Source organism: Acomys russatus, chromosome 5 (genome assembly GCF_903995435.1).
Source record: "Acomys russatus chromosome 5, mAcoRus1.1, whole genome shotgun sequence".
In the NCBI taxonomy this organism is placed as follows: Eukaryota; Metazoa; Chordata; class Mammalia; order Rodentia; family Muridae; genus Acomys; species Acomys russatus.
In genome coordinates this window covers 13140236-13150481 of record NC_067141.1, presented here as the reverse complement: position 1 = coordinate 13150481, position 10246 = coordinate 13140236, and the positions used below count along the sequence as shown (strand labels likewise).

The 10246-nt window shown below is 43.8% G+C and overlaps 1 protein-coding gene across 1 annotated transcript; it reads left to right on the top strand.

Annotated features, from left to right (window-relative positions):
• Positions 1 to 240: 240 nt before the first annotated feature.
• Oat (ornithine aminotransferase) lies at positions 241 to 8747 on the top strand. The gene is made up of 6 exons (XM_051145450.1): positions 241 to 398; positions 2688 to 2810; positions 3499 to 3627; positions 5503 to 5616; positions 6574 to 6718; positions 8462 to 8747. Exons 1-6 carry the CDS (start codon positions 351 to 353, stop codon positions 8620 to 8622), a joined length of 720 nt encoding a protein of 239 aa, XP_051001407.1. The 5' UTR covers positions 241 to 350; the 3' UTR covers positions 8623 to 8747.
• The last annotated feature ends 1499 nt before the right edge of the window (positions 8748 to 10246 follow it).

The window sequence follows — 10246 nt, the reverse complement described above, 5'->3', positions numbered from 1 at the left end:
TTCTCTGTCTAGAAACTTTGTTGGGCTTTGGTTGGAGTGGGTCTGAAAAAAGTACGGTAGAGACGTCTAAAATAATAATTATAAGGAGACATATTGGCCTGCTGTCAAGGGAACCATTGGAATTAGTATCAGATTTTGTTTGAATAACTTAAAGCTCTCTAAATAACCCTTTATTTATTTTTAGTCAGGCTTCCGAAGGTGTTTGTAGGGTAGTACTTACTAAACTTGTGGCTTTCTTTGGAATAGTCATTTATTTGTCTTTCCTTCCAGCTGGAAACTTTTGGGGTCGGACGTTGTCTGCAGTCTCCAGTTCCACAGACCCGACCAGTTATGACGGCTTTGGACCCTTCATGCCAGGCTTTGAGATCATCCCATACAACGACCTGCCTGCACTGGAGGTACATCAGGGTGGCTGCGGGGCTGGGCTCATAAGCAGCTGGAAATAGTTTTGAATTAATGATTACCTGTTCCAGTATGTGAATTAAAAATATTAAGCCAGGTGTGGTGACACACGCCTTTAATCCCAGCACTCGGGAGGCAGAGGCAGGCGGATCACTGTGAGTTCGAGGCCAGCCTGGTCTACAAAGAGAGTTCCAGGACAGCCAAGGCTACACAGAGAAACCCTGTCTCAAAAAACCCAAAACCAAACCAACCAGCAACAACCAAAAAACCACACCGCAAACAAACACATACATACATACATACATACATACATACATACATACATGGGGGGCCTGGAGTGATGTCTCAGGTTAAGGTCACATACTGCTATTGCAGAGGACCCCATTCAGTTCCTTGTACCTATATGGTAGCTCACAACCTTCCGGGTTAGTGGATCTAAGGCTGGCCACCTTGGGCACCAGCATGCTTGTGGTACAGACACACTTACATAACAGGCAAATACTCAGGCTCAGTAAGAATATTAAAATAACAGGGGAGGTTGTTCAGTGGTAAAACAACCTGTGTGAGGTCTTGGATTTGACCCAGTGCTTCAGAACTAACAAAGTTGTATAAGTCTATGAAAATTCTTCTGGAGTTCGGCTGAAGTCTTAGCCTTTTTTTTTTTTTGGTTTTTCGAGATGAGGTTTCTCTGTGTAGCCCTGGCGACCTTGGACTCTCTATGTAGATCCACCTGCCTCTGCTTCTAAGTGCTGGGGTTAAAGGCGTGCGCCACTACCCTGCAGCCTGAAGCCTCAGTCTTATTCTCAGTAGTGAGCAGTTAAGTTTCCACCTCAGGGGAGTCTGCCTTTGTCATCTGGTACTTAGACCAGCTAACCAGTTGAGATCTAACAACCTGAATATTACCCATGTAATTACTAGATAACATTTCTCTCTTTCTTTTTAAAGATAGTCTATTTTTCTCTTTCTTTTTTTCCTTCCTTTTTTTTTTTTTTTTTTTTCCCCTTCTCATTTTGAAGCCTTGACTCCCTGGAAATACATTATATAGACCAGGCCAGCCTTGAACTCAAGAGATCTGCTTGGCTCTGCCTCCTCAGTGCTGAGATTAGGGACAGGTACCATCACTCCTGGCCTCGATTAAAAAAAAATTTAAGACTTGTGAGTTGTAGTACTTTATTTGTAGCGTTAGGGAAGGAACCCAAGGCCTTGTAGATTCTAGGCAATGTTCTACCACTGAGGTATATCCCATCTCCAAAGTGGAGTAGTGCTTTGGTGAAATACAAACAAAAAAGTCAGTGAGAAGCCCACTTAGTTTTATAAAAAAAATTTTATGAGTATTTGCCTGCATGTACATATACATGTACATGCAGTACTCAAGGAGGCCAGAAAGGGGATTGGATCCCCTGGAACTGGACTTAAAGGCAGCTGTGAGCCCTTGTGTGCGTGCTGAGAATGGAAAACAGAACCTGAAAACAGGTTCTCTGCAAGAGCAGCCAGTGCCCTCAACTGCTGAGTCATCTCACCAGCTCTTGACTTAGATTTTGGTTTTTGTTTTTTGAGGTAGGGTTTCTCTGTGTAGCCTTGGCTGTCCTAGACTTGCTTTTGTAGACCAGGCTGGCCTTGAACGCTCAGCCATCTACCTTCTGCCTTCTAAGAGCCAGGACTCAAGGTGTGGGCCACCACTCCCAGCCTGACTTAGGTTTTACTTATAAATATCTGTATGTGTTAGCAAGATGTAGGGATAATCTGCCATAATGGTACATACTTATAAACCCAGCGCTAGAGGCCTGGAATTACAAGCATGGACCATCATGGCTGGCTTTATATCATCTTTCCCCTCCTGTGGTTTTTTGAGATTTATTTAGTTACTTCAAGTGTTTTGCCTGCATGTATATGTGCCTGGTTCCACTGAAACTAGAGTTATGGATGATTATTGTGAACCACCATATAGGTGCTGGGAGCCAAACCCAGAGTCTCCGGAAAAGCAACAAGCATTCCAAACTGCTAAGCCATCTCTTCAGTCTCTCACAATTATCCTTCTTTTGGTTTTTTGAGTCAGAGTTTCTCTTGTAGTCCTGGCTGTCCTGGACTTGATTTGTAGACCAGGCTGGTCTCAGATTCACAGAGATCCACCTGCCTCTGCCTCCTGAGTGCAGGGATTACAGGCGTGCGCCACCACGCCCGGCTTCTCATAATTATTCTGAGCAGAAGTATGTGTAGTGTTTGATTTCGGTTGCCAGATCAAGTAGAACGGAAGCTCTTTACAGTCCATTCTGTTTCGATTGTAGCGTGCTCTTCAGGATCCAAATGTTGCTGCCTTCATGGTGGAGCCCATCCAGGGTGAAGCAGGCGTCATTGTCCCAGACCCAGGGTACCTGACGGGAGTTCGGGAGCTCTGCACCAGGCACCAGGTGGTCCCGCTCACTTGGCAGTCAGGCCAAACTTGCTGCACTTGTTTGTTGACAGGAGAAATGATTGTCTTACTTTCCAGTAGATGAGTTCCAAGACTTGAGGAGCATTCTAATACCTAGAACCCTCTGTGGAAGCTGACTTTTCAGTCGCTACAGCACTGGACCTGTCTCTGTCTGCTCTGGGCTGCTGTAGCTGCACAGCTCCAGGCTCTTTCTGTGTCTTTCCCTGCTGTAGGGAACTTACACTCTTCTAGTTCCTCCCAAGCCCGACTTGCGCCCCTTTGCTCCAGATGTTACAGACCTTCTCCCCTTTCTCCCACCAAAGCGAGTAGTGTATTTGGCTCACTATTGAGAATTCCAGAAAATATTTGATAATTGTATGTGTATTAATTATGCGAACTTGTTCCTAAAGTGTAATTGAGCCATTAAAGCTTTACAAACTCTTCACGTTTGCATAAGTGCCTCTCTGCCATGCAGAGCAGTCAGTGCTACATGGGCTCTTCTGGGAGGTATTGGTCTGTCACAGGAAACATTCCCACAGGACACCATTGAATTATGTGGGGACTGAAAACATCTTCACAGATTGCAGGGTGTGTCAGAATGACACGTAGTGGGAAGATTGGAATAATGATGGTCTTTGTCTCCTCAAGAAGTGAGAGTGACACTTGTGTTATCTTGTCTCTCCCAGGTCCTGTTTATTGCTGATGAAATACAGACAGGATTGGCCAGAACTGGTAGATGGCTGGCTGTGGATCATGAGAATGTCAGACCTGACATTGTCCTTCTTGGGAAGGCCCTTTCTGGTGGCTTATACCCTGTAAGTCCAACATTCCTTTAGTTCTGGTACCTCCTCTGCTGGCTGACTGGGATGCCTTTCGGGAGGTTTCATTTGACTGCGTGTGACACAGGCCACCTAGAATATTTTAAAGATCCACTTTGTGGTCCACTTGCTTAGTGTTGACCAAGTGGAGTGTGTACCGTGGCATTTGATTTGGACAGAAGCATTTCCCCTCAGAGGTTTCTCCTCCTGCTTTTCAGAAATTGGTATCACTAATTGTTCAAAACCACGAACAAGGAACTTTCTTTTTGGGCGTTGTGTCCAGAGCAGGTAATTGATGTGGGATAAAAGGGCTTTGAAGCCTAGATGTTCCTGCTGAGGATACTAAATTCTCCTCTGCCAGAGAATGCGCATATTTGTTTGTTTGTTTTTGGTATTTGAGACAGGGTGTCTCTGTGTAGTCTTGGCTGTCCTGGACTTGCTTTGTAGACCAGGCTGGCCTTGAACTCACAGCGATCTGCCTGCCTCTGCCTCCCAAGTGCTGGAATTAAAGTTCTTTTTTCCTTTTTTGGTTTTTGGAGACAGGGTCTCTCATTGTTAGTCTTGGCTGTTCTAGACTAGACTTGCTTTGTAGACTAGGCTTGTTGGGGGATGGTCTGATGTATTTTGATGCTAATTACTACTTACTGTCTGTGTCACCAACCTTTTACTTAATAAAAAGCCATCCCACCTGCACAGGACAAAAGAGATAGGTGGGACTTAAAAAGAGAAAAATCCTGGAAAAAAAAAAAAAGAGACCGACACACACACACACACACACACACACACAAAAGAAAGAAAAAAAGGAGAGAGACCTAAAGAGAAGAGAGGAAGGCTGCCATAGGTTAGATAAAAGAAACACATATCACTGGTGTGGATGGAAAATCCGGCCCAGATAAAAAACCAAGTATTTGGGATTATTGATGAGAAGTAACTTGATAAAAGTTATTAAAAACAAATACATGGGATTAAGACAGGGATACCATGCCTACCACACTATGAGAAGTAGTTTAAAAAATTGATATCTGGGCCTGGAGAAATGGCTCAGAGGTTGAGAGCACTGTCTGTCCTTCTAAAGGTCCTAAGTTCAATTCCTAGCAACCACATGTGGCTCATAACCATCTATAATGAGTGCTGGTATGCAGACACACATTTGGGCAGAATACTGTATAAATAATAAATAAATAAGTCTTTTAAAAATTGATATCTGCCCTGCCCCAGGTTAACTAAGACTATTTTAAAATATAACAAGTATCTGTGTCTTAATTGATCACTAGCTGGACCTACAGATAATACAGATAATACATGTGATTTAAAAAACAACACAGGTTGGCCTCAAACTCACAGAGACCCGTCTGCCTCTGTCTCCCTGAGTGCTGGGATTATGAGTGTGCGTCACTGCACCCATCTGGTGCTTGTTTTCTAAGCAGAGCGTTTTGGAAAGGACTATAATTGTTTCATTGCAAAAATAGCTTTGCTTGGGCGGTAAAGATGGCTCAGTGGTAAGAGCACTGGCTGCTCTTCCAGAGGACCTAGGTTCTCATAATCAGCTCACAACCATCTGTAACTCCAATTCCAGGGGATCCAACACCCTCTTCTGGCTTCCATGGGCACTGCAAGCAGGTGGGATATAGACATACATGTGGACAAAATACCTCATACATATAAAATACTAACTAAAAAGATTTTTCCTTTAGTTCTGAGAGTGTATACTGTTTTGAGCCATTGAAGTGGGTTTACTTTATTTGTAATATTGTGGGTTATTACTGAGAGTCAGGGGACAGATGTGAACTTCTGCTTGAAGCCTTATAGAAGTATCTGTGTCCCAGGTATGCTGAGAGTCTGAGGAATGACACGATGCATTCTGTCTTTCAGGTGTCTGCAGTGCTGTGTGATGATGAGATAATGCTGACCATTAAACCAGGCGAGCATGGCTCCACGTACGGTGGCAACCCGCTGGGCTGCCGAATTGCCATCGCAGCTCTTGAGGTGAAAATGGATACAGCTGAAAGATATCTACTAAGTCGTGTTGAAGTTATTTTTAATTTGAGTCTTGGCATAATAAGTTTAATAAGACTGCCAGAACATGGCGTGCTGAGAGAGGTTTTAGGGGCAAGGCATTCTCCAAAAGTTAGGTAATTTTTTACTTTGCCTGATAGACTGGACTCCTGAACTTCCCTAATTTGCAGTCTGTCACCTGGCTGCTGACCACCTACTGTCCCCCTTTGGTTTAGCAAGCAAGCCTTGTTTTTTTCTTGTTTGTCTGTTTGTTATATTCAAGTCAAGGTTTCACTACGTAGTTCTCACTGGCCTGGAATTTACCATGTAGCCCAAGCTAGACAGCCCGAAATCCCCCTGCCTTAGCTGCCCAAGTGCTCAGACTGCATGTGACCGCAAAGCTCTTCTTCCTTTTTATTTTTTCACATTTGGATTTGAGGGCTGGCAGTCTTAGTTCAGTGGAAGATTTGATTTGGGGTTTGATTCCTTAGTACTACATAGATAGAAATGAAGTCAGGGACGGTGGTACACACTTGGGTCCCGGCACTGGGGAAGCTGAGAAACAGGGCAGTTACAAGTTTGAAGCCAGCTCAGAAAAGTAGACTTAAGGTAGAGTAGTACATTAGGGGGAGAAAAAGGGCAATTCTATTGCAGTTTAAAGCTAAATTATACTTAGTCCCCTGAGGTATTCAGGTACTAACCGTGTATTATAAGTTGCATTAGACACATTTTAATCTTTATTTTACCATGAAGACTGACTGACAGTGGATTTGTTACTAAAGCAAGCCTCTTGGAGTTGTAATCTGTTTAGCAAGAAATTAATGCAGGCCCCAAAAAGCAACCACAGGTGGTGCCACTCTGGTCTTTGTTTCATCACAGGTGCGTTTTGCTTGCAGCTTTACATGGATTGCTCCAAGGCACTGACTTGTATAATATTTTTAAAAACAGGTTTTAGAAGAAGAGAATCTTGTTGAAAACGCAGACAAGATGGGCGCTGTCCTGAGGAAGGAGCTCATGAAGCTGCCCTCGGACGTTGTGACTGCCGTAAGAGGGAAAGGGCTGCTGAATGCCATCGTCATCAGAGAAACCAAAGGTAATGTCCACAGCACGTCGTCCTTTCAAAGTCACAGTGTTTAGGGCACCCCTCTAGCAGCTAAAGCCATTTAGACAAAGTATGACCTGATTGTATTAACGTTATCCTAAATGTAGATGTTTCCAAACTGGAAGGCCTGTTTAACTCATTTGACCAAGTCTTGATTCTTATCAGACATTCTTTCTGTTTCTTGTTGTCAGACAGCACTTGGTAACTCAGGGTTATTTTCTGTTAATCTTTTCCCCTCACTTGAATACTTCGTACATCCTGTGGAGGTTGCAGAAGCAGCAGGAGAAGAAAAGGACTGGCTTTGATGTTGATAATAAACAACGGAGGCTTGAGGCTTCATTGTGTGCCTGACATCAGTTAGCCCCCTCCAGGGCGCTGTGCTGGGTTTTCTTGGGCTAACCCTTCCTTAAAGCAATGACTACAGCAGTGGTGGTAGTGCACACCTTTAATCCCAGCGCTCAGGGAGGCAGAGGTGGGTCCCTGTGAGTTTGAGGCCAGCCTAGTCTACAGAACGAGTTCCAGGGCAGCCAGGGCTACACAGAGAAACCTTGTCTGGAAAAACCAGAAAAAAAAAAAAAAAAAAAAAAAGCAGTGATTTTTGCAGAGGAACTTTTGAGAAAGGAACTGAGCCTGGTGATTGGTAGGAATAGGGTAAACTCAGGCAGTTCCGGGTGGTTTTGTCTGCAGCCAGGTTGAGAACCACGGCTGGGAAATGATGCATGCTCAGGACGTGTGTCCATCTCATCAGTGTGCAGTGTTCTTAGGACTTGGGGATTGCTTACTCTGTTATTTCATTTTATGTCTCCTTCCCAAGTTCTTTCACATTAGCTTCTCTCTCTCTCTCTCTCTCTTTTTTTTTAAACAGGCATGTGCCACTGTACCTGCCTCAAATGTTTTTTTTTTTTTAAAGATTTATTTATTTATTATTATGCATACAGTGCCTTGCCTCCATGTACACCTGCAGGCCAGAAGAGGGCATCAGATCACATTACAGATGGTTGTGAGCCACCATGTGGTTGCTGGGAATTAACTCAGGACCTCTGGAAGAGCAGACCTCTTAACCTCTGAGCCATCTCCCCAACCCCCCACCTTAGCTTCTTACACTTGTGTATTAGGCATCCCTAATCTGAGAAGTTGAAATATCCCCAAATCTGAAAGGTTTGGACTTGTGCCTTCACACCAGAGGAGGAAAGTCCCATACTTGTCCCCAGGGAACAGGCCATAATCAAAACAGCAGATATATTGAAAGTCTTGTGTGAGGTAGGTAGGTGTGGTGATGCTGCTTTTAATCACAGCACTTAGGGAGGCAGGCAGATCTCTGTGAGTTCAAGGCCAGCCTGGTCTACAAAGTGAGTCCAAGACAGCAGGGCTACATAAACAAACCCTGTCTTAAAAAATCAAAAAACAAACCAACCAACAAACCCAATATAAAATTATCTTTAGGCTATATGAGTGTGAAATACGAGTTCTGTGTTCACATGGATATGTCTTTTCCTTCTGTATATGCCAACATTCCTAAGTCCAGAAGGAGCCTCTCTGGCTCCAAGCACAGTCTAAACATTTCATTCAAACACAGGTATGTGCTTGCCAAGATGTTGTCGGCAAGGCGGTGACCTGGAGCTCTTTTCCTGCGCAGACACTAGGCACACTCTAGCGAGGCTGCACTGCCTGTGCCCTTGACTGGGGCATTCACACATTAGTCTCTGAGCACACATTGTGACCCTTGTTTTATAGATTGCGATGCTTGGAGGGTGTGTCTGCGACTCCGAGATAATGGACTTCTGGCCAAGCCGACCCACGGCGACATCATCAGGCTTGCCCCTCCACTAGTGATCAAGGAGGATGAGATCCGCGAGTCAGTGGAGATCATTAACAAGACTATCTTGTCCTTCTGAGAGTAGGAACCGCTCACTTCGCTCCCTCCCTGGAAGCCATCTTCACACGGGGTCTTGTGAAACTCCACTCACAGTGGGTACATTCAACTGCTCTGTCTCTTAAAAGACACTTTTTTGAACACACATATATATATATTTCCGTTGATGCGTAGTAGAGTGACTCCTAGGAACCTGCAGCTGGCTGTGAGACAGAAGAACTAGAGTGAGTGGCATCTTCTTGTTAAGGTTTTGACTGTGGGAACTTTCTAAGGAGAAACAGGATCCACCTGCGTACAGCCTGCAAATCCAGCCCTGCAGTAATTTATATATGTTTTCATAATTTCCTTACTGGTATGACTGTTTTGTATTTGGAAGTTATTTCTGAAACACTACATAAGAAACTTGCTTAACCTCATGCAGTTGAGTCATAATCAATGAATGTTAAGACGATTGAAGGTTAAGTTATTGTAAAATACTAGTTTTAAGTAAACTTTGTATTGGCCAACACCAGAATGTATTATATAGATTCAATTCATTCCTAAAATACACTTTTAAGTGCTTGATTGCAATTTGTAAAACTCTTTTTTTTCAGTATTTGAATACAGCTTAGTTTTTCTTTTTACCCCAACAGAGTATTTTGTATTTCCATTTTGGTAATAATCAGTGTATTTCACCCTTGTGACTGGCATTTCATTTCCTATTGAGACTACTGGGTGTGTTTCAGGCTTTTTATTCTAAATAAAGCTATGACCAGTTCATATCTGTACAATGATACGAGTTTGTTTGTTTGTTTGCTTATTTATTATTTTAAAGTTTTATTTTGTTTTTCTCTAGTGTGTTTTGTGGATAAACTTTCTATAAGGTGCTTGTTCAAAGGGGATGAACTTTCTGACCTGGACCAATTTACCCCCTTCCCTGTTCCCTTGGACATCTGATGAACAGAGAGAGCTACAACCTAGAACTCCTGGACTCAAGTGGTCCTCCTTTCTCAGCCTCAGCCTTCCGAGTAGCTGGGGCGCAGATGTGGACCCCCTTGTTCCTTCAAAGGGGATGAACTTTCAAGTTCAATAGTGGCTGGACCTGGAGAAATGGCTTAGTGGTTAAGAGAGCTTGCTGTCCAAGTTTAGTTCCCAGTGCCCCACTGGGTCCTTATAGCCACCTGTATCTCCAGCTCCAGGGAGGGGATCTGATGATCTCTTACACACACAACACATACACACATTTAAAAAAGCAACTGGGCGTGGTGGTGCACACCTTTAATCCCAGCACTGGGGAGGCAGAGGCAGGTGGGTTGCTGTGAGTTCGAGGTCAGCCTGGTCTACAAAGTGAGTCTAGGAGAGCCAAGACTACACAGAGAAACCCTGTCTAAAGCAACAACAACAACAACCACCACCCCCAAAAAACCCAAAAAACCCCAAAACAACAAAAAATGCTAAGTTCAATAGTGCCTGACATAATGTGTGTGTGTGTGTGTGTGTGTGTGTGTGTGTCTGTGTCTGTGTCTACTTGAGATTCTGCATTGAGATCTGCTCTGAGATGCAGAGTCTGCTGTAGGACCTAAGATTATGCATTCAGAAATTCTTCAGAAGAGACCTGAAGACTGGGTGAAGTTGGCAAATGAAGCTCTTGGTCAAAGTCTTTGGAA

Bases quoted from the DNA above. Each gene is read 5' to 3' on its own strand.
- Oat (XM_051145450.1), top strand. From the start codon at position 351: ATGCCAGGCTTTGAGATCATCCCATACAACGACCTGCCTGCACTGGAG. The intron at 2,811-3,498 runs GTGGTCCCGCTC...TGTCTCTCCCAG, and splicing joins AGCTCTGCACCAGGCACCAG to GTCCTGTTTATTGCTGATGA. The intron at 3,628-5,502 runs GTAAGTCCAACA...TCTGTCTTTCAG, and splicing joins TTTCTGGTGGCTTATACCCT to GTGTCTGCAGTGCTGTGTGA.